Source organism: Crassostrea angulata, chromosome 1, assembly GCF_025612915.1.
Source record: "Crassostrea angulata isolate pt1a10 chromosome 1, ASM2561291v2, whole genome shotgun sequence".
Taxonomy (NCBI): domain Eukaryota; kingdom Metazoa; phylum Mollusca; class Bivalvia; order Ostreida; family Ostreidae; genus Magallana; species Magallana angulata.
This window is the reverse complement of record NC_069111.1, coordinates 52,034,303-52,059,242: the sequence shown is the minus strand read 5'-3', so window position 1 is coordinate 52,059,242 and position 24,940 is coordinate 52,034,303. Positions and strand designations below refer to the sequence as shown.

General features: G+C 32.6%; 1 protein-coding gene across 3 annotated transcripts in view; it reads left to right on the top strand.

Annotated features, from left to right (window-relative positions):
* Positions 1-24,940, top strand: part of LOC128185789 (MAM and LDL-receptor class A domain-containing protein 1-like) — a 59,939-nt gene that overhangs the window by 18,064 nt on the left and 16,935 nt on the right. For 2 of the 3 annotated variants that reach the window (XM_052855470.1, XM_052855456.1), the window contains exons 13-33: positions 602-720; positions 1,297-1,415; positions 1,881-2,026; positions 2,497-2,711; positions 3,840-3,966; positions 4,441-4,610; positions 6,460-6,547; positions 7,152-7,297; positions 7,421-7,547; positions 8,006-8,175; positions 8,876-8,963; positions 10,031-10,144; positions 11,206-11,297; positions 12,392-12,518; positions 12,769-12,950; positions 15,628-15,709; positions 15,962-16,069; positions 16,404-16,495; positions 16,743-16,881; positions 23,009-23,178; positions 23,564-23,648. In XM_052855470.1, coding sequence (XP_052711430.1) covers positions 602-720; positions 1,297-1,415; positions 1,881-2,026; positions 2,497-2,711; positions 3,840-3,966; positions 4,441-4,610; positions 6,460-6,547; positions 7,152-7,297; positions 7,421-7,547; positions 8,006-8,175; positions 8,876-8,963; positions 10,031-10,144; positions 11,206-11,297; positions 12,392-12,518; positions 12,769-12,950; positions 15,628-15,709; positions 15,962-16,069; positions 16,404-16,495; positions 16,743-16,881; positions 23,009-23,178; positions 23,564-23,648 — 2,706 coding nt within the window. The remainder of the gene's footprint in view (positions 1-601; positions 721-1,296; positions 1,416-1,880; positions 2,027-2,496; positions 2,712-3,839; positions 3,967-4,440; positions 4,611-6,459; positions 6,548-7,151; positions 7,298-7,420; positions 7,548-8,005; positions 8,176-8,875; positions 8,964-10,030; positions 10,145-11,205; positions 11,298-12,391; positions 12,519-12,768; positions 12,951-15,627; positions 15,710-15,961; positions 16,070-16,403; positions 16,496-16,742; positions 16,882-23,008; positions 23,179-23,563; positions 23,649-24,940) is intronic. The other variant, XM_052855463.1, reaches the window with a different exon arrangement.

Sequence of the window (24,940 nt, the reverse complement as noted above, 5' to 3'; positions counted from 1 at the left end):
GTACTGGAGGGTTTAAAACTTTGTTCATCAATTTTGCTCAAAACCGGAAGCAGTTCCAATTTTTGGAAATTTTCATTTTTTTAAACAAAATAAGACAATATTACAGTCTTGTAGAACTTGAAATGGTGAATTCAAATCTGAAATCCGTTTTAAAATCGGACGATGCATTACAGAGATATCGGGGTTTGAAAATTGATTTTTCCGGAAATTTTGATTCCGCTTCCTCGGTTTAAAAAATAGCATAATGTTCAAAGGAAAATTAATTCGTACCAAAAAATAATTGTTAAGTCGTACTTGAACACATTCAGATTTTTTTTTGGCAAGTCGTTTTTGAAATCAGAAAGGTTTTTGTTAATTCGTACTTAAAATCATTCGGATTTTGTTAAGTCGTACCAGGAATAATTCGATTTTTTCATCTTTTTATTTTAGTTACTCTTGTTGTTGGTTTAAGAGCTCTGCTTCTTACAGGAACTTCTGGCTTTACTTCCGACATTAACGGAAGACCCACTCGTTGCTTTGCAACGAGCTTTGCTCTAGTTATTATTATAATTTTCACATACCCAAGATAGTTACATTTTAAGATTTAACTTCCCCCTCTAAGCAGAATGTGGCCCGGGAATTATAACTTTAGCCGACGGAGAATCCAGGACTATAACGTCACCAAATTTCAACAATGGTGGTCCCTACCCAACCGGCAAGGAGTGTGTCTGGTTGGTGAAGGTATGTATTTCATGGAAGTTTATGTATGGACGTATTTTTTCTGAAATTATTCGCTACGTATTTGGCCTTTCCAACAGCCAGTAAAACGGCTTCAAATAAAGGTGTTTCATCCGTCAATACCAACTCTTGTGTCGTATACAATCAATAATATATACATTGACTGTCCGGGTATAAACTGATATATACTATATGTAGAAACACAATCTAACCTGTTTAGGAATAAATAAGCAGTATTTCTTGTTTTAATCAAATGCACGCACAGATCCAAATTTTTTTTTTTCAAAAGGAGGGATGGGGAGGATTCCGAGAAATATTTTTAAAAATGCCAGAATGGTGTGACTGCACCCTTTCCTACCCCTTGTTTAGATCCACTTACGAACTAATTAGCTTGTAATAAATTCCTGACAATTTTACGCGCTGTAAAGAAAGGCTTCTAAGAGTCTGGATAGATTTTGAATATCCATTTTTAATTCTTGTGTCTTGTTAAGTGTTCGGTTTTTAACGAAACATACAATCATGTAGATCTCCCGAAATTGACCAGTTGTATACTCACTGTTGATTGCAATTACTTCTTAGGTTATGCCTGGAAAATTTGTAGAAATGACCATAGAAGAGATGGACCTTACAACCGCTTGGTCAGCGTGCGATCATTGGCTAGAGATACAGTACAACCTGATTGGTCAAACAGGACCTAGGTAAGAACTGAATTATATTGTAATGTGCATTGGGTGTAGAAAAAAACAATTAGGCTGCTTAGATAAGCTTTTTGATGTGCTTTTGATAAATCAGTAAAACAAAATTTTAACGGCCGCTTGGAATACCCGTTATACTTTTTTTTGTTAATGGGTTTAGTGCATAGTTTACAATACAGAAATTGTCGTAAGCGTAAGCGCCATTTCAGCATTTCACTTGATTAATGTTATTTTAAATAAAAATACAATGCATAAGACATTTAAATTTACTCCCACGATCTCACGAAAACAAAAACCTGCAAAAAGTCATGCGCACTCGAACTGTACTTGGTCTCGTTAAATAAATATAAATTATGTGTAAAAATTTTTGGAATAAACAAATTCTTGGAAAATCAAATTCATCCCTTTTCAAGAGCATTGGACCTTGTTCTAAGGGTATAAGTCAAATGATCAATTGATCAATTCCAGACGATGTGGAAAAGTTAGAAAGGAGACCTATGTAACAGCATTGCACGGGAACCCCACTTTGATGTTGCTGAAGTTTGACAGTGCGTTCGCGTCCACGGCCACGGCGGGAAAAGGCTTCAACCTGACCGTGTCATCTATGGGTGGAGGTAACAAAACCAGGGTACTTAATGAATTACAAAGGTAGTTAAAGCGGCGTGGGTAATGGGCTAATGAATTACACAGGTAGTAAAAGCGATGTAGGTAATGAGACAGGGGTTAAAGAGGTTTAGGTAATGAGACAGGGGTGAATGAATCACACAGTTAGTAAAAGCGGTGCAGGTTGCATGACAGGGCTTAATCAATTACACAAGCAGTAAAAGCGGTACAGGTTACAAGACATGAGTTAATGAATTACACAGGTAGTAAAAGCTATGCAGGTTACAAGACAGGAGTTAATGAATTACACAGGTATTGACAGCGGTGCATGTAACGTGACAGGGGTTAATGAATTACACAGTATAAGCGGGGCAGGTAAAAGGACAGGGGTTACAAGACAGCAACATTCAACTGGTACATTATAATTCTCTTCATCTTTCCTATCACATCCTTATTTAGAAGTATTTATCATTTAATGTAGCTGACATTACTACATCACCGGCAACACAGAATCCCTCAACTCTCTATCCAGTGACATCATTCCAAACAACTCTTTATCCAGTAACACAATTCCCCACAACACAGACCTCGTCACCACCTGTTGTAGACCAGGATCTTCATTGTACTTTTGAAACTGGAACATCATGCTTCCTGAATAACATCAACAATGATGATTTTGATTGGCAGATTCAAAGAGTAAGATTTCGTATTTTAATTTGTATGCTATGTGTCAACATGCCTTTACAAGCGAGATTACAATTTATACGAAGCAAAAAATTGGACCGGGTTTGGTTAAATTAATATAGACTAGACTTTGACCCGTGCGTGCACGTGTTGACATTGCATATCGGACATTTACGGAATAGGTACATCGACACACCTTGTTATTGACATTTACGTAACAGACTATACACTTTTCTTAACTTGAATAATCTAACTGTGTCTCTGGAAAGGCCCTCAACACAGTTAGAATGCCTCCCTTATACACGTAATGTAGCAGAAAATTGCAGAATCGTTCCGGAACGATTTTGGAGAAAATTAATGAAGTTGCTTTGAAAATAACAGTCAAATTAATCACAACAAACCTTTTAGCGACTGTAAATACCTTTCTGACATCTAAAATTTTGAATTTATATACTGGAAGAATTCAACACATTTTCACCAACGTACACGTATTTTCTTTGCTACAGAGACAATACACGGAACGCATTCTATCGTAAAACTTGGTCCAATTAGGACATTATTCATTTTCACAATAAAATATATTCTATCCTCTCTCTTCTAAGAAATGTATTGTACAATTTTTTGCATGTATAAATGAAATATTTTTTGTCATCACGAATACAAAAGTAAGTACTTAGTTGAAATGTATATTAATTTTGTTATTTTATACTTTTTTCTCATAAGAAATCATTAATGTATATGAACATAATATAAAGCAATAGTCCAATGAAAATTTACCCATACTTGTATTTTCATTTCTGAGTTTATTCATTCAAATATGATATTGTGGAAACATAAACTAAAGATCCTGTTAGCGTGAATGTATTGCGCAAGCGCAAGATTGTAAAATCCAAAAAATCCAGATGATTTCCGGGGTTTTTTGAGCAATTTTCGTTGATTATTAATTAGACAAGCTTAACTGAGAAAACATAAAAACAAATTGGTAATCTTCAAGTATCAATCATTATGATGTTTAAAATATATAAAACAAAAGGAACTATTCTTCCGATTTATCGGTATTAAAGACCAAAAATTCGAGTCTATTATTTTAATACAGTAGTATAGATACGCCATTAAGTGCTTTCATGTATGTAATTTCAGAATAACACGCCGTCGTTAGACACAGGTCCTAGCTCAGCTTACGAGGGTCAACTTTACTCGTACATCGAAACCTCTGGAATACGAAAGGATGATGTAGCCATTTTAGAGAGCCACTATATCATTACAAGTAGGTCTCTAAAAAGACAATAATCGTCACTCCCCATTTGTTTTTTTTTAACTGAAGAAATGTAAATAGTTTCCTTGTGTAGAGACGAACAGAATTATTTTTCATGTAAGCATAGTCATAACAACAAATTTAATTTTTAAATAAATTTGTGGAAAGACAATTGCGTCCCACGGAGCTCATGTTGGTGTCACATTTTTAGCGGAAAAGGGGATCACAGGGAATTACTTCCTTTATCTCGCTGATTGTACAACACACAGATAGTGGTGGGTTTTGAACCGTACACCTCTTGTGCTAAGCTCATCGTACAACACGGATATAAATGTGGAAAGCAGATAAAATATGTTTATTTGAACATTCCAATTATATTTGCTAGTGTTCATTTTTTTATTTACATATCAGAATGGTTTAACTGTTTCTTGAATAGTATAATCCCCAAAATGATTAATACCGTTCAAATAAATGTTTACGTTGTAGCTACGACATTCTGCCTTTCCTTTGCTTACCATATGTATGGCGCGACCATTGGTACCTTGCAAGTGGCGATAAAGTCTCCTAACGGCGACCAAATCTTATTCAGCAAACAGTACGCCCAAGGGAACAAGTGGATCGTCACAAGTGTCGATGTTCCTCCTTCAAATGGAAAGGTATCCTATTAACTTCATTTCCACATATGGACTACACGCTTGTAATATCCGTGAATTTTACGAGAAGCAGGCCACTAACACTATTTACAAAGCCTTTAAGGGACACAGGAACGAATGTTGCATAAGGACTGCGAACGATAGCTTGTCTAGCCGCCTAACTAAAAGTAATTTTTTGAAAATTGTCTAATTAAAGGTATTTTTTTATAATAATGTAAACATAGTATGTATATACTTTCATTAAATATAAATGATTTGGTCAAACAAAGAGAGATACATTTGTATTTTGGGTTCAAATAGCTCATTTCCCATTAGAAAATAGCGGAAATGTTTTTAAAACATCTTCCATATTGAAACAAAAATTCCTTTTGAGGGGTTTTAATTATTGTTATTTAGCATATTTTTACCGAAGGGTTTGTTGTTTCACGGAGGGGGGGGGGGGGGGGCGGAAACATATGTGTACAGACCGAAATACATTCCAAAAAAACCAGATGTTTTTCAAACTATTTTTGAAAAGAATTAGCAGATATGAATTAAAATGAAATTTTACTCAATATCTATTGTAAACACGTGATTGTTAAGTTTTTAATGCACATATCGACCGCTAAATAATATTTTCACACTCATAGAGACCGATTTCAATGAAATTTGTTTGGACCCCTCGTAAGCTAAACTTTTGTTTAAAAATTAATAATTTGACTACAAATTTAATTTTGATATAAATCAATTAGAATTTGATCATACTTTTTAGTAGATAAATTTGTTTTTGAATATCTGACATAAATTCCGAAATATTTTGATGTAAAATGTAGGCGGGAAACGGATGTAAGCGTTCAAAGTTCTTTTATTTTTCTTAATACATGTACTAGACTTTGACCCGTGCGTGCACGGTTTGGCATTGCATATGATATCGGGCATTTACAAAATAGGTACATCAAAACACCATATTATGTTGACATTTGCATAGCTAATATCAAGCCTACAATAATGCTATAAATTTCACTACACTCTTCTGAGTTGGAATTATCTGTGTCTCGGGAAAGGCCTTCACCACACCCGTAATGTATCAGAAAATTGCAGAATTGCTCCAAAATTTTTGAGAAAATTAATAAAGTTGCATTGTTCAAAATAACAGTCAAATTGTTCATAAAAAACCATTTTGAAGCTATAAATACCTTTCCTCGAAAAGGATAAATCTATATTTACAGAATTTAACATATGTCAACAACGTTTTTACACACCATGTTGACAATCGAAACTCTCGGGAATTTTTTTTAAGTAAATGCAGTGTATTAGAGAAATCTCCCGTATTTTCTTTTATGAACAGAAAAAAAATCCAATGAAAATTTACAAGCATTTGTTTTGTCGTTTCCAAGTTTATCCATGGAAATGTGATATTGTGAAAACATAAAATTAAGAGCCTCCCGTGATTTATCGTGAATGTAATGCGCATGGGCAAGATTGTAAAATCCAAAAAATTCAGATGATATCCGGAATTTTTTGAGGAATTTTCGTTGATTATTAATTTACGAAGCTTGATTGAGAAAATGAAACTGAAGTAAATGTTTTGATGGCTATTCGAAATACCTTAGACATTTTAAATATCAACTTGGAAAATTGGTATTTGTAAATAATATGGTCATCCCATTTCAAAGCTTACTAAACTGCACATGTCCTATTCATTTCAAATTACCTTATAGATGTAATGATACTTATTCTCACTGGTACATATTGTTATATGCATGTATATCCTATTGCATGTGTATGTAATCTCCAAACGTAATAACATTTAAATGTAATACTTTTTACAATATTAAAGTTTTGACGTGTGCAAATTTGTTTCATTTGAAAGATTCAATTCATTGGTATCAGAGGAAGTGGATACTGGAGTGATATTGCTGTTGACGATATCCACTTTATGGCTGGCAGTTGTAATACTGGTAGGTGTCCCGATCATATTCGGTATATAAACACTGCTTTAAACAGTATTCAGTAAAAAGTATAAACATGTAAATGAAATGTTCAATCTATGTTAATGCATTATGCAACGAAAAAAGCGATATCGCTTGCTTTTTTTGACAATAAATGCATACTCTTTAGCAAGGAAAAAAAGTGACTAGTGACTTACACAGATTGTGAAAGCGTTGCCGGTAACGAGACAGGGAAATAATGAATTACACAGGTAGTTAAAGCGGGGTAGGTAACGAGACAGGGATTAATGAATTACACAGGGTGTGAATTTCAAAGCGGGGCAGGTAAAACGACAGGGGTTACAAGACAGCAACATTTAACTAATACATTTATTAATCATTCTATTCATCTTTCCTATCACGTCCTCATTTAGCAATAGCTTAGACTTGTTTTCTTATAAGCAATGCAACAATATCACATAGCATATTTTTTTTTAATAGTTTGATTATCGGAGGCATTAGTTTATGTTTGTGATTTCCATGTTTTACTCGTAAGCACAGGTTCACTGTTTACAAATCCTATGCTCATTTGATGTTGCTGGCATTTCGACATCATTATCAACTCTATATACAGTGACATCGTTCCCAACACAATTCCCCACAACACAGACCTCGTCACCATCTGTTGAAGACCAGGATCTTCATTGTACTTTTGAAACTGGAACATCATGTTTCCTGAATAACATCAACAATGATGATTTTGATTGGCAGATTCAAAGTGTAAGATTTCGTATTTTAATTTGTATGCTATGGGTCAACATGCCTTTACAAGCGAGATCACAATTTATACGAAACAAAAAATTGGACCGGGTTTGGTGTTCTAATGGAGCTATGTAATTTTAGGGTAACACGCCGTCGTTAAGCACAGGTCCTAGCTCAGCTTACGAGGGTCAACTTTACTCGTACATCGAAACCTCTGGAAAACGAAAGGATGATGTAGCCATTTTAGAGAGTCACTATCTCATTACAAGTAGGTCTCTAGAAAACAGAATAATCGTCACTCCCCATTTCATTTTTTGATATTTTGATTTTAGCTGTAGAAATTGAAATGTTAATATTTTCCTAGGCTAGAAACGAACAGAATTGTTTTTCATATGAGCATTGTGTCCCACGGAGCTCATGTTGGTGTCACATGTTTGGCGGAAAAGGGGATCACAGGGAATTACTTCCCTTTATCTCGCTGATTGTACAATACACGGATAGTTGTGGGGTTTGAACCAAACACACCTTGTGCTTAGTTCAGCTTACAATACAGATGGAAATGTGGAAAGCAAATGAAATATGTTTATTTGAACATTCCAAACATATTTGCTAGTGTTCATTTTTTTAAATATCAGAATGGTTAAATAAAAAAAAATAAGACAGTTTCTTGAATAGTATAATCCTAAAAATGATTTAAACTCGTTCAAATAAATGTTTTTGTTGCAGCTACGACATTCTGTCTTTCCTTTGCTTACCATATGTATGGCGCGAACATTGGTTCCTTGCAAGTGGCGTTAAAGTCTCCTAACGGCGATCAATACTTATTAAGCAAACAGAACTCCCAAGGGGACAAGTGGATCGTTACAAGTGTCGATGTTCCACCTTCAAATGGAAAGGTATCCTAGTAACTTCATTTCCACACATGGACTACACTATTGTAACATATGTAAATGTTAAGAGAAGCAGGCCACTAATACTATTTACAAAGCCTTAGGGGACATTGGAACGAATTTTGTTAAATTATTTAAGTTTTAAAATGCTTAACAAAAGGAATTTTGAAAGGTTAGCTTAACTTTTATCACCAATTTTCAAGTAACTACATGTGGTATTAGCGAAATAGAACTCGCATATCTTTGCTATGGAAACAACTGAAGCATTACTTGTTTGATGCATAAATATTAACAATAGGAAAAATCAGCAATATTGAAATTGACCAGTGTTTTCCTGGAATCAGTGCTCTTTTGTATATTAAATAAACATTGAAATACAAAATTGATCTAAGACGACAAAATGACGTAAATTTTTTATGGCTATTCGTAATACCTTAATTAGACATTTTAAATATCAATTTGGAAAATTAATATTTGTTAAAAAAAAATATAGCCATCCCCCTTCAAAGTTTACTAAATTGCGGATGTCCTATTCAGTTCAAATTACCTTATTGATGTAATAATACTTATTCTCATTGGTAAATATAGTTATATGCATGTATATCATACTGCATGTGTATGTAATCTCCCAACGTAATAACGTTTAAATGTAATACTTTATACAATATGGATAATATAACGTGTGCAAATTTGTTTCAATTGAAAGATTCAATTCATTGGTATCCGAGGAAATGGATACTGGGGTGATATTGCTGTTGACGATATCCACTTTGTGGCTGGCAGTTGTAATACTGGTAGGTGTTCCGATCATATTCGATATATAAACACTGCTTTAAGGTGGCTTACTACACCTTGAAATATTTTCTCAAATCAGCAGAAAATTACTTGATTGTGATAGATATCATAATGGATAAGAAGTATTTAAGTCAAATAGGCAAACAAATGTGCAATTTTGGATGAAAACTTACATTTTCGAAAATTTAATTCAGTAAACATGAACAAAAGCTCCAGGCGGATTCGAACTCATGATCTGGGGTTCAGAAGCCTAATACTTTAACCACTGACCTACGACGATATACAACCCATTCGAACGATATAAACAGTATAACAAAACATTCAAATCACCATCTTGTGACGTAGTGTCTTAAAAAGTATAAGTCTAGGTGTAGTGAGGTACCTTAAACAGTATTGAGTAAAAAGTAAAAACACGTCAGTTAAATTTTGCTTTTGTTGACAATAGATTCATACTGTTTAGCAAGAAAATAGAAACAAAAAACAAAACATAAGTACACGCCTGGTAACAATGGCGACATTGCAATTGACAACATACAAATCACAGACGGAGAATGTGGTAAGATACTTCCACACCTGTCAAAATCTCATTAGTAGAATGCATTGAAATCGGACGAAAAGGTTCTTCGGAAAGTAAAAGGATATATTTATATTACAAGCAAATTGTTCATATTTTGAATCGATTTTAGAAGATTGCAGAAATTTTATTACAAGACAAAGTTTTCTGTTTTTAATTGGTGAACTCAACACTTCGTCGATATATTACGTTGGAAAAATACACAATATAAACGTAGAATCCAGCGGTCTGGATACGTCAACGTATTTAGGTTAAAATGTTATTTAAACAATTTGTTCTCAACAGCATTGTTATAAATATTGATGCCATATTATATCAACAAATTAAAGTACATTTTATTGAAAAGATTTCAAAACATATTGACAGCATATATAGTTAATGTCTGCTGATTTGATCATTTGGCTGTGATATATTTCAAGCTACATTATAAGTTTCTGTTTCATCGTCCTTTTATTATACTTACATATATAATACATTATACACTGTTTCCAGTGATAGATTGCACGAGTAATCCATGTGGTCCGAATGCCCTCTGTGTACAGGAGACTAGCACTACTTATCGATGTGACTGCCACCCAGGCTTTACTGGAGTGTTATGTGATGTTGGTTAGTTGTATTTGTTTCTATGTATCTTTTATACACAAATTTTAAAGCAGTTTACAATATAATTAATTTAAATTATACAAACAAAAGGTTTGATTAGTTTATAGTTGTAGATTCAATCACCATTTCACTAAAACTATTGAAATATCTAAATACAGTATTGTATAGTCACATTTCAAAATTTTAATAATCATATCCAGTTTACAACAATTGGACTATGTTCATTTATAACAATACTGTATACAATGTAAATATACCTAAAAACGCAATCTTTAATGACCAAGATGGGAAGCGATTTGTTTATTAGCTAAAGCCCAATATTTACCGTGCAGCTTTCCTGTAAAATTCTTCCAATTTAGTAGCTGGATTCAAATGTATGAAATTTCCGTTTTGTGATATTTTATCTATTAATCAATTATTTTTTCTTCATTTATCTCTTACATACATGTATATCTAAAAAGATTTATTATATTATTTGATAAATGACCATTCTTATCATGCCTTTTATCTATGAAGAAGGGAGGGAATATTGCTTTGCTACTGTCCGTCTGTCTGTAGGTCTGGCGGTCGATTGGTCGGTCGGTCCACCAATGGTTTCCGTTCATACTCTTCGCAGAGGTTGCACGTATTGAGATGAAATCTAGTATAGAGATTTATTATAATAATATCTAGGTCAACTTGATTTAATGTACGATCGAGCAATTTTTGACCGAGTTATGCCCCTTGGACTTATAAAATTCTACTTATTAACAGTTCCGAATCATTTTCTTTGCGGAAGTTTCACATATTAAAATGAAATTTGGAATACAAATTTATTATAATTATATCTAGATCACGTTTGATTTTGGGTACGATCGTGCAATTTTTGACAGAGTTATGCCTCTCGGACTTAGTAAAATTCTAGTAATTTGCAGTTTCCGTTCATTTTCCTCGTGGATGTTTCGAAGGGAAGGGGCATACGTGTTTAACAAACATTTCTTGTTACTTAATGTCTTGAGTTGTATTGTGTCAAACGCAGTACGACTTTACCAGTTATCCATTAAAAAGATTGCTTTGAATTCCAGTACTTGGTCACGCGAACTGCACATTTGAGAAAGGGGAGGATTGTTTCCTAGAGAACAGTAATCTGGACGATTTCGACTGGCTCCTCAATTCTGTTAGTATAAAATGTATGACAATTTAATAATAACCAAGTTCAGATCTAATGAAGAGGATCCGTGAAGTATGAATTTTCATCTTTAAACCGGTCCTTTGTTTTACATTGAAAACAGCAATATATAACTTTGTTCTATTTATATTTTATTTATGCGGAATGTAAGTGACCAGAGCTTTGGACTGCCAGCTATTTTAATCAAAGTAGAACTGAAGAACTGACGGGAGTTGATTTTGTCGATGTTTATTTATTTTAAAATCAATGATATGTTATTTTACATGACAAGTACATGTATAGTTTCTAATTTGAATTACGCACATTTTTATAATATGAATTTTTGGACTTTTTCGACAAGAATGTCGAGAAACCCCCATATAAATCATGTTAAATAATATTTAAAGATAAAATTTATTCAATCAAACTATGTATCAGTAATAGAAATATTTCTCGAAAATTGTATGGATCCAAGCAATATTGAACTCTAGTCTCGTTCGACCAAACGCTCGGCTGACACCGTAAATCTCCGACAAGGATTTACGGAGACAGCCGAGCGTCGAGTTGAACGGGTACCCGCCCCCGCCACTGCGTTTTCACTTCGTTCCAAAACGAGGTGAAAACGCAGTGGCGGGGGCGGGTACCAGACTAGAGACTATATTGAACTCTGGCTTAGGAATACGTACGACTACAAAAAACATTTAAATTGTTCGTACCATTTACAATCTGACTATTTTCAAGGTATTTATAAATAAGTTTCCTCGAAAAACAATGCTTTAGCATACATTACATCGAATTTATCAATTATTTTCAAGAACTAAGTCTTGTCAGTAGCAATGATTTGTGCTGAGGTCCAAACACTGTTTCACTTTCGGTTTGTCTGAGTAACTGCATAGGAGAGTTGATTAAAATCAACTCCCAAAAAATTAATCAGCGAGGGCATTTGATTAATATAGATAACCCATATTATTATGTGTACTGAGATGATCTCAAGGTTATTCGTGTGATTAAAGCTGAACACTGCTGGTGAAAATGTACCGTCACACAGGTACGTCAACCCTATGATTTCTTTTCACTAATATGTATGTATTATTTTGTCAAAGGGGAAAACTCCAACCGAATATACTGGTCCACATTCTGCTAAACAAGGTTCACAGTATGCCTATATTGAAACTACTGGTAGACTTTTGGGTCAGAAGGCAATGTTTGTCAACAAATATACGTTTGAAAGTAAGTATTTAGACAATTCAATGGAACCTTTAAAAACCCCAAAGTATGTACTATAATAGTTTTTCAAATTCTTTGAAACGTTTCGGTAATTTGCCTAAATAGTACACTATCAATAAGCCAAACTATTTTTTTTTTTTGCGGAAAAAATGTATAAAAACAAAAAACGGTCGGTCAATATCTAAACAAAAACATTTCTGAATAGTTTAATAAGGCTGCGAACCTGTCATTTATTCTTCATTTGTCCTTTCAGGTGGAGACCGTTGCCTTACGTTTGCATACCTTATGTACGGAAAAACTGTCGGTACTTTGAGAGTACTACAAAAAACAAATATGAATACGATTGAAATATTTTCTAAATCTGGTGAACATAGCAATTATTATGCAGATTGGAAAATGGCTTCGCTTGATATATATCACCACATGAACGATACAGTGAGTGTAGAGCGTGTTTCTGTATGCTTGATAAGTGTTTTGTTTTTAGCTCACCTGAGCTGAAAGCTCAAGTGAGCTATTCTAATCACATTTTGTCCGTCGTCCGTCTGTCCGTCTTTCTGACTGTCCGTATGTAAACTTTTTACATTTTGAACTTCTTCTCTAAAACCGCTTATCCAATTTCAACCAAATTTGGCACAAGGCATCCATATGGGAGGGCGAATATAAATTGCAGAAATAAAAGTCCGATCTGTATTCAAATCGGAGAAAACCTTGAAACTGTAGAAAAGGCGGGTGCATTTTTAAAAATCTTCTTCTCACAAACTGCTGAGTCCAATTCAACGTAGTTTAGCATAAATTATCCTTATGGAAAGGAAAAAATAAATTGCAAAAATTAAGTGCTAATTCTGTTTCAAATCTGAGTTATTACGAAAATAATAACAAAGGAAAGGCGTGTTTCAATCAGTTTAATAGCTTCGGGTTCGGCATTCGGTAAAATGGGTAGGCAAGACTTGGCCTGGGCAAAACAAAAGATTTGCAGTTATTAATCTGCCAATCTCATCTAAATTTCAGGATATTTGATGGACCAGTATATTTGTATTCGCTATAAATATTACTGCAAAATAATGCGTATTTGGAATTGACGATTGCCGATCTGCCCCGGCTTTTATTTTGCCACGGCCCGGGTTTGCATACACATTTTTACCAAGACTCGTATTCCATACTTCTAAAACGAGGTTCTTTGTTTAAAGCAGCCATGACATTATACGAAAAAGGGTCGATCTGACTATAATGAATTTGCTTGTGCAACAGTTCGCGTATGAAGGGAAATTTTTGAAACATGCAAAATATATTGGTACCGATTTTGTGAAGTAAATTGATGCTAAATATTTCAATGCGTTGACAGTTTTCACACATGACGTTGGTGTTAGCTTGTTCTCATTTTCGTTTCGTTTTCATTATTTATGCTTTGTAACCTGGGAACTATCGGCTGTATTTCGTGCATTTTACGTATCAAATCAAACAGACTTCGGTAAATCAAACAGTTAACTGTTTACCTGCGCAAATTAGGCAAAATCTGATGTATCAAAAAAGTACTGAAATATAATTCATTCTATCGGTAATTCGGCATTATCTTTTGCGTAATGGTAGATTAATGCAATAGGTTTTGTTGAGATGCTCGGCATTTTCTCGAGCTTATTCAGTTTAAATAGAGTTTGATATCGCTGACGGAAATATATAGGTATATACATGTATATATATGAGTCAGTTCGAAAAAATAAATTGTGTTCTTTCTTTGTTATAGTGCGTGTTTCTTGTGTTTAATTGTTTACAATTTTTATTTACTAACCATATTTGAGTGTTAAGCTTCGAATTATAAGCAAGATACAGAGATTTGCTCACAATTCTATGTTTGTACACAGAACTTAAAAACTAAAGATTAAAAAAGTAAAAAATTTGTCAATATTAAGAAAATTTTCAAAGTCTGTTCTTCCAGAAACCAACTTTAACAACTTATTGTATTGAAAACTTAACCTTTTTTCGTCATTATTACTCCTACTGTACATGTGATCCTTGACTGTGTTTGTGTACATTTGTTAAAACTGATTTTGAACCTCAGATACCAGTGAACTGGTCTTGAGTGAATAAAAGAATTGAAAATCTTAGGCCATTCTTTTTTTCCATTTTAAATGCTGAATAGGAAATACCAAATTAAAAATCTTAAGCTGAATGTAATAAACTCATGTGAACAAAATATGACTCAAACCTAGGCGAACTGTGAGCTCTGTATCTTGCTTATAATTCTACGATTGACGCTGAAATTTTGGTTGAACATACTCTCTGGGGCCCCCTCTTTATACAATAAATAATGTGAAATCTACATCAATTTTGATAGTTTTTCAGACGCGAGTAAATAAAAACGACATCTTTAAAACAGTTTCCATAGTTCTGACACATTTCTGTTGCGGGGATAAAGTAATTATCGCTATTCCTAAGAAAATATCACAGCGGAAAATTATCCAGGTTTGTATGCGAAGTAAATAACAGTCATTTAATTATAATGGAGAAGACAAATAAGATTTTTGAATGTTTTTAATTTGAGGAATTGAGCACATTGAGGTACAGTTTTCTTCTTCACATCTATACATGTAGGATTTTTAAAATAAAAAACAATAACTATTGTATTTTTATTTAATACAATAACTAGTAAGTAGTTGATGAAAAACATGTACCTATATGTTCTCATATATTTTGATCGCTTTACAAAGTCAAGGAGGGGGGGGGGGGGGGGCGCAGAACGAAAATATAGGGAATTGGAAGTTAACAACTTAACAGTGTACCCCTACCAAATATTTGGTTTTATATCTTGTGTAGGATTTTCTTATTCTGGTAAAAAATAGTATTTCATGAAGGTACAATGTCAAAGATTACGTGTATGCAAAAATAAGTGTTCAAATCGAATACTTTACAATATTTTTTTTTTGTTATTCTACCGAGGGACCATATGGCACAATATCTTTTGAACGCCCATTGTTGCTCAGGTGAGCGATGTGGCCCCATGTTAATGCTTTATTTTCTGTTTGATCATTTCACGTTTGTATTTAAGTTCAGTTTTTATTTTGAAGAATATGTAGAAAAAGGATTGTAAAATATTGATGAACTGTTGATGTTACAGATAGTTTTTGAAGCAACTAGAGGAAAATCATTTACAGGAGATATAGCTTTAGATGACATTAAGTATACTAATGGAAGATGTGGTGAGAAATTTTATAAGTTTTTCGAATCATTGAGTAACTAGTTAATATGCTACTATGGGTTTAAAACCAAAAGTACTAGAAATTGATATATTTTTTAATGTATTGGTGACTTGTTTATAATACAATGTGCAATTTCCTTAGAAGAGTTTGAGATACATACTGTCCAGATGAAATAAATGAAATGTTCATTCGACTTTTTGTTTGAATAAAAAATACTTAAAAGTAAAATAAACAAAACATTGAACATTTTAGCTTGTGACCAAATAACTTGTAAGAATGGAGGAACGTGTCTAAATAAGCAGAACGGGGGGTTTTGTCAATGTCCACCCGATATAACAGGGAATCGGTGCGAAAAGAAAAGTAAGTACGATTAAAATTAAAATGTGTTCCTAGAAATATACTAGAAAAACACATTTTTTAAACTAATTTGAATTTCTTTTTTACAACAAGAAAAAAAAACTTTTATAAAGACAAGTTGAAGGGAACAAAACAGATTAAAAAGAAATTTCTGATAGAATACACCTTCTTTCATAAATAAAAGAAACTTGTTCATTCATATTATACTTTTTCATGTGCCGGTTCTGTAGCAAATATTTATTGAGAAAAGTGTACACATAATATTATTTATTAAAACTGTTATTTGTAACATTTATCTTATATCTTACCTTTTGCTGAAGAAATTTCCAAATTTTAGTTGGTCTTATGGCGTCTTGTACTTTCGATGATGGACCTTGTTTTTTGACTGACATCAACGGCCAAGACACCCTGGACTGGAGGAAAGCTGCTGTAAGTCTTATTCTGTATTTTGTATGCAACTTTATTGCATTTGCAATTTTTTTTTTTTTTACAAAATAATAAATAGATGCAATTTACTTATCGTATTCATATATTTTCTGTTGTTACATACAGTTGAATTGTCAGTAGCATATTAAATTGTTGTAATGAATGAATTTCTTTGTTTAAAACACTTCTGATCAGGGATGACTTTTCAAAGCCGTTCTGATTGGGTGTTTTTTTATTTTGTATTCAACAGTGGCCCACTTTCGACACTTTCACAGGTCCTAGTAAACCCCTGGACGGATTTTTCGCATACATAGAGGCATCAGTAGGTCTTAAGCCCGGAGACAACGCAATTTTCAGCTCCGCCACAACGTCACAACTTTCTCTCAGCGGTATATAAACATTATAATGTATCGTTGTCGTGGTCGGCTTTAGCCCACAACAGTTGTGTCTGTATGAAGCATCCGTCAAACCTAACAATTTGCGCACACACTAGGCATCGCACTACATGAACTTTGTTAAAGCTTAACACTACTCTTTAATAGGCACCGTCCCACAAATATATAAATCTTTAATTTCCTTAATCCCGATTGCACAACTGAAACTCATAGCTGACGTGTAGTACTCCTTGTGTGGTTTCAGATTTTGTGTATTTCTTATATTATGTGCACTTTCTGTTGGTATAAAATGATCTCAAAATTTGATGATAGTAATCTCCTTGCTTAGAGAAAGTGCGAAAAAAATTATTTTTTCATCGCAGCGAATAACAGATCCTCGCTAGCCAAGAGTTTTCGGTCCAATCCGCTCACCATAAACCCTTGGCAGATATCATTAGGAAAACTCGATGACGAGCTCTGTTTTATGATTGGCTGTAGCTGCAAGTAACTTTTAAAACACGTACTTTGGGAATTGTCTTTGTAAATTAGTCAAGTGTATAGTGTGAATAACACTTTTGGTTTTCGGTGCTTTTAACAAGTTGTCACAATTGTTGACACCAACGATAGTATTAAGAAATCGCTAATAGGTTTTGCTAAATTAAGAAGTTAAGTTGCAATAGGTGTAACTCTAGTTATTCGCTAGATAGCACCACAGCTTCACCAAGTTTTCGTTATGAGACCCGCCAAGGGTTTATGGGTAGCGGTGTGGACCGAAAACCTAGCACAGGTGGAGTAACACGGCGATTTACATCCACACAGGTAAGACCACTACAGCAAATTAGAACTGTTATCGATAGTTCTGTGGCATATACAGTGGTTATAGGGATAGCAGCGATCAAAGAAAAATATGGCAGACGATCGATTTTACGAGTAGTGTTATATTCAGCGTTAACTATGCAGTGACAGCTTTACGGAAATCTTTAATTAATGATTTATAATTCAGAAACAATGTTTGATGTATTTAAATTGGGTTTTAACGTTTTCACAGCCACAAAAAATTTAAGTCATGTTCCGTTTTTCATTACATGCATAAGAATTGCAATCAGCAGTACACTTTGCCTACTAAACGTAAAGCTAATTCTCTCTTTGCTATTTCGGAAAGCAACAGCACAGCGCGGTTTATGCTTTTTAATGCATGTTGTACCGGTACTTTTGGCATAACATATAAACAGCGCATGCTGACTACTGATACATCACATGTCGATCACTCCTTTAAAGAAATACATGTAAATGTTTTTAAATTGGTCTGAAAATGTTTTCCCTCATGATTTATTGAACGATCATTGGCTACTTTGTATATATATATCCAAATCACAAAAGTATTTTCTCAGTGTCCGGTAAAAATATAATAAAAGAAAAAAAGCAACACTAACTGCAAAACATAAGCGCTTTCATTGTTAAAAATTAACAATGAAAGCGCTTATGTTTTGCAGTTAGTGTTGCTTTTTTTCTTTTATTATATATATATATATATATATATATATATATATATATATATATATATATATATATGTATTCATATAAAAGTTAATATTTCATGAATTGTTAAAACGACACTCCCAGGCGTCTTGTTACACATTCAAAATCTGACAATGTCACACCTCACAGCCTACTCAATATTCAGGGTCATGAACCCTGGGGAGCATTCATTATTGTCCCCAAGAGAGACAACTCTTGAAAACGTGCATTAACTATAGTCCGTTTCTTAATTTTATTAAAATAAATAAATTGAGAAAAGTTTTCAAAGTATTTTAATTATAAATAATACATATAACAATGAGTAAAAGGCATGAAAAAGGCATTAAAGAAGTATATTTATTTATCAAATATAAGCTGGTACATGTACCTGGTGAATATTAAATGTATATTGCTTGTAGGTACATGCATAAATCTACACAACTACATTGAATTAATACACTGTGTTATGTAAACTGAAAAAAAAATACACAGGTTGTAAGAGATCTTTTTAAAATGAATTTTCTTAAAATGAAAAATAAATTAATGAAATTGCATATATCATTCTAAAAAAATCATAATACTAATAGACACGAAGTTCAACATAAATAAAGTGATACATTAGATGGATAGGATAAAATGTACAGCAATTTAAGATTTAGATGTCATTTTTCATATGAAAGGTAATTAAAACTCCATACCATTTAAACAATGAAAAGGTTGCAGAAGGCCTATTTGTACCTTGTTGAATAAAATGAAAATAAATTAATGACCTTGTACATACACATGTACATCATTTTAAGAAAAAAAAGTAATTAACATGCTGTTGATATATTATAGGAATCAATAGGATATACTGTACAGCAATTTTAAATATATATTGGATTTGTTTCCAAACATTGGAATAAAGGAAAAAAACTTTTATAACTTATTTAGATTAAATAATATTCTTAAAAAATATTAATATTTGTATTTCATGGCTAAAACTGAATATTTTTCTGTCAATTTCTTCTGTTCATGAACAAGACCTACACTTTTATCAGACACTATTATATATATTATGTCCATTTCCCATTGTAACTAAGTATTTTTGTTCTGTTTGTATACAAAAGAGTATATAAAAGGGACTTAGACACGATTTGAGCATAAAATTCAAAATTTTATATTTCCATTTTCAATATTTAGAATGGTTGATATGGGTATTTTTAATGCTTTGTCAAAATTTGAAAGTCAAATACTGAGTTAAAAGAAAGATTAAGATTTAAATATTCTTTGTTTTGTAAACAAAGCGCGAGTCTTGTTATTATTTACATATGTGTTTTATTGGTGTAAGTTTCATTCAAATGTTGCTTTTTTTTTATTAATAATATCATTTATGATCACATCAAATCAGTTTACCTTCTTTTCTATGAATCATTTTCTCAAAGAAGTGGTAATTTCATACTTTATATTATTTGTAAACAAACACAAGACTGGAGCTTTGTTTACATAACAATAAATTCTTACTCCTGTATCTATCTTATAACTTGACTTCTAACATTCAAATTATGATCAATTATTCAAAATGTGCAAATCATTTTATGCATAAAAAAATTGAAAACAAAATTTTGATCTAAAATCGTGTCCAAGTCTCTTTAAAAAAAACTTGTATAAAATAGTAAGGCTAAATTCCAATTTAGAAAAAAATAGCTGTTTCCAAAAATATTACATGTATATGAATATGTTATATAAAAACATATGTTAGATGGATGGGTAGGAAAAATACAAATTAAGTGCACTCGATAAAAAGTTTGCTGGTATTCATTATGTGAACACAATTCATCCAGTAACATTATATAAATAGTGCCTGTTTGGGAGGGTAACAGTTGAAATTGACACCCCAAGAAAACCATTGTCAACCGACGCGAAGCGGAGGTTGACAATGGTTTTTGAGGGGTGTCAATTTCAACTGTTATCCTCCCAAACAGGCACTATTTATTTTGTTATACTGAATGTCTTAATTTTAAGAAAATTTTACTGCTTTTATATAGGAATAACGTGAATTTTACAGCGAACCGTACGCGCATAATTTTCGCGCATGTAACATTTTTTAATGTTACCCGTTGCTTAGTGCGTTGCTAATGCTGAGGGTAATAGAAAATATTATTAACTGCGTCTTAACCAATCAGATTTCAGTATTTAACATGAAAGTATAACAATTAAAGTTATGCAACATAAATAAGAATGTTATGAATGATATGTATAGATCAAATTCTTCTGTAGTTGGCTCCATAAATCTTGAAAAGATGGTTGGTAAAAGGGCAGAATAAGGTTCCATTCTAATCCTCATGCATTCCATTCAAGAAATACTCATTAATGTCATGGTCTGGAAACTAAAATAGAATAAACATAAAGTGTTAAGAGAATTACATGTAATTTTTGCAAACATTGTGCACTCATCAAATACTTACATGTATATATTTAATGAAGTTATTTATGGAATGTGCAATTACTAACAATGTAATCTTTTCTAATATTGTACATACATGTATTACATCATTTTGCCACTAATTTTAAACCCAGCTGACAGTTTCTTTTTTTTATATATACAGCGTCAAAAGATAGTTGCATCATGTGCATGTACTTTCAGTAATTTCAAAAGCCATAAAAACATTTCAGTACTACAAAACACTTTAAATTTGTCAAATGATTTTACAAATGAAATATGTACTAATATACCAGTAAGTCACAAGTGATAGATACCAGGTACTTTTTAAAGCAGTACAATGTATCACTTATATGGCAACATCAGGAAACCTGGCTCAATCAATTCTGCACACACATGATAAATGTAATGAATGTGTAACTTCAATAGTGTAACTTCAAAGATATTTAGATATCCAGTGGACAGAAAGATATTAAATATATTGAACAAAGATCAAAGTCATAAACACTTATGTAACACTTATGTAACATATGATTGTCTGTATGAGTTTCAACTATCAACATTCTATGTACACCAAAATATGATTGCGTCAATATTAACAAAAACTAATCTGAAAAACATATTTCCAGCATAAGAAATTCATGGGATTACTGCAAATCCCATTTTCTCAGAGAGTGTAAAACACATCTCTTAAAGTTTGCTTGGCTTTCAATCAGCTTAAACCAAATATATCTACATATGGAAGACAAGTTGTAAGTTTATTACATGAAAAAGAAGTACCTTCTGGGCTTCAGCAGACATGACTGGGTCATTAGCAATATCAAATTGACAATATTTTCTATATTCCCGATCTTCAGATCATCTGGAAGCCGCAGGTAAATCTGTAGATTAGAAGAAAAAAGATACACTAGCTATCATTACAAAGCTAAATGCTGTCATTATCAAAACAAAAGGGTGTGTCCTAGATTTCACTTTTTTATGGGCACATGCAGTATCTGAGACATGGTCAAAACATTACCATGATAACAGCTATAACAACTCATTAAGTGGGAAATGACATATAACTATAAAATTTGTTATGGCTTCTCATACTCTCTCTCTCTCTCTCTCTCTCTCTCTCTCTCTCTCTCTCTCTCTCTCCATGATCTCTCTCAACATCTTTGTCAGCAATATTTCTAGTGCAATGTGGCATTATTGAAATATATATATATATGGTTCATGGAAGCAAGGCAATCAATAACAATTACATGTACACTGTAATTACTCTCTCTCTCTCTCTCTCTCTCTCTCTCTCTCTCTCTCTCTCTCTCTCTCTGAGTCTATCTCTCTCTCATACTCTCAATCGTATAATGTTATATTTACATAACAAATGCAGACCCTTGATTCATAAACACTCTCATCGTTAATTGATAAATAAGACATAAAGTTAACAGTTTGAATGAGATACAGATATCAACACCACATGTACAGTGTATACATTGTACGTGTCGAGGAAATTCTGTATGGAAATGACTGAAAGCATGATTGACACAAACTCAATATTCTAGGAAAAACATACAATATTTTTTTAACGTATGCTACGTAACAATATGTGTAAAAACTGACTATAATACACCTGCATACACATTTCATATTAAAACATGTCTTTCAAGTCACATTTCACAACGACCATTAATTATCGACATTTTTGTAACCTGTGTACTAGACTTAATGCATTGTCGGCTTTTAAAAGAGTTTTTGAGTAGTTTAACAATGTAAGTAAGTATGTTCTTACCGAGGAATAACTACTCCTTAGCACGTTTTAGACTGTTGACATAATCGAGGATGGCTGTTCAGACTATTTCATGCTGAACAAAATTTAACGAGATAAGGCTAATCACCCAAAACTTCGACTTCACATTAATAAACAATTGTTCTGCAACTTTAAAAAATTTAAAAGCTTGCCAATATAAGAAACAAAAACTTTTACTTACTTTTTCCATTTAAACTCCTCTCTCGATTTTCACGAGTGTTAGACTGGTCTTGTTAAAATCCCGAGATATACGAAGTTTTGACTTTCTCGGGTTTTTTCATTCTTTCGTGAATATAAAAATCAGAAAGGTTCCGATTATGCTAATAAGGCTGTGAGGTGTGAATGTGGTAGGTTTATAACTTATAATTAGGTTTTGGTAAGCATTTATCATAACCTTGTTCCCTCAACAGGTCCGTCATGTCTTCGATTTTTCTACAATATGAATGGCATTGAAATAGGGACACTGAGAGTCTTCGCAGGTGAACGGAACTCAGAACAAAAAGTATGGTCTCTCTCCGGAAATCAAAATGATCATTGGATCCCAGTGGCCGTATATATTCCGCCTACAAACGATCTTGTAGTAAGTCAATTTTTTATTAAAGCCTAAAATGATAAGAATTTTATTGTATGAAAAGATACAATCATTAAAGTCAAGTTAATGAGTATAATTTTTAGAATCATAAGGAGGCTAAATGCACAGCCCACAAATTTACCTATGCCAAATATAAACTTAAATATTATTCCTAACCAGAAATTGTATAATGTAGTAAAGAACATACCTGGGATATCAATATTTAAGTTTAAAATTTTACAAATAGCTTCATACAAATTGTTTCGTGTTTAGGAGATTAATATACAAATGTCATCAACCATCTAACCCGTCTAATTACAGTTTATCTAACTTTTTATGTAATGTGATTAAATTTTGAAGTTAGTATATGAAAGATTTTATTTCATTTTGACAGATTAGGATTGAGGCTATTCGTGGCAAGGGCTACCTTAGTGACATCGCCATAGACACGATTGAACTCTTTGATTTTCCTTGCCCGGGTAAACATTAGTGTATAAGATGATTGATTAATCAGATTATTATTAGTTTTTTGTAATCAGAATCATTCTAAAATTGAAATTTTACATAGATACTGTAATTTATTCTTAGTAATTGATATGTCAGTATAAGATCAGTAAATGAAAAAAAAACCGTTTTACATCTAAACAATCTGGAACGTTTGCACAATTGTGAGATATTCTAACAGTACATTATTTAGTTCAGGATCAGTTTAATTTTAAAACGTCTTCTTTCTATTAAAAAAAGTTTTTCACATATTTTATATATCAACACTATTGTAATTACATGTTCACATGAACATTGTAACTTTTCTAGGGAGTAATATGCATACGTACATGTACATTAAGATGAAATATTGAATGTATCAAACAAACACTTTACATGTATATTTATACAGTGCAACTATATACTTATGTTTCTGTACGAAATCATTCTTTAAAGGTAACGGTGGTTTTAAACTTATTAAGCAATGGTCTATCATATGACGTATTTGAATTTTTCGAATCATGCAGCTTAGACAGGTGCAAAAATGCCACCTTGGCACTAGCATAATTATCCGGCACAGTATTTTATATTTAACTGTCATATCTCTATGTAGAGAAAATTAAGTATGATTGATTGTGTAATGCCAAGGTAAGGGGTTTTACGCTATAAATTAACGAATTAAATGATTCACCAAATCAAAAGTCAAATTTGAAAAATTACTTGATTTGTCATTTATATTCATTCCCTCTCTTGCAAAATTAAACTTACCTGCTATAAAACCTATGCATGCATATCTCAAAATGGTGGTGTAACTAAGAATATCTGAGTTAATCGATAGATTTTTATACTGAAAAATATTTTTACGCTATCGGATTTCTGAACTTCAATCAGTTATATCTTATAATCAATACATAAATAAACAATCCGGTTGCTTACTGCTGAAATAGTTTACAAGAGTGACATAGAGCAAAATCAATTTCTGATATTGAAAACGTTATTTAAAAGTCAAACCAATATTGTAAAAGTCGTATTGTGACGTACATGTAGCGAGATAGTCGGGCTAAATTTAATATCCTAGGTGCGGGGAGTGTTGTACGCTCTTCTCCCTTTCATTTGTTTAACACTTTTTGAGAAATGACAAAGATTTTAAAGATTGCATATCATAGATATGCAAATTTGACATAAATTTTATATTTACAATAGTGTTAACTCTTAAAAACTTTTTGTAAAGGAATGTATGCTATTTGATTATTTGGCTCGCGATTTTTCGAAGAGAAATCATGACATT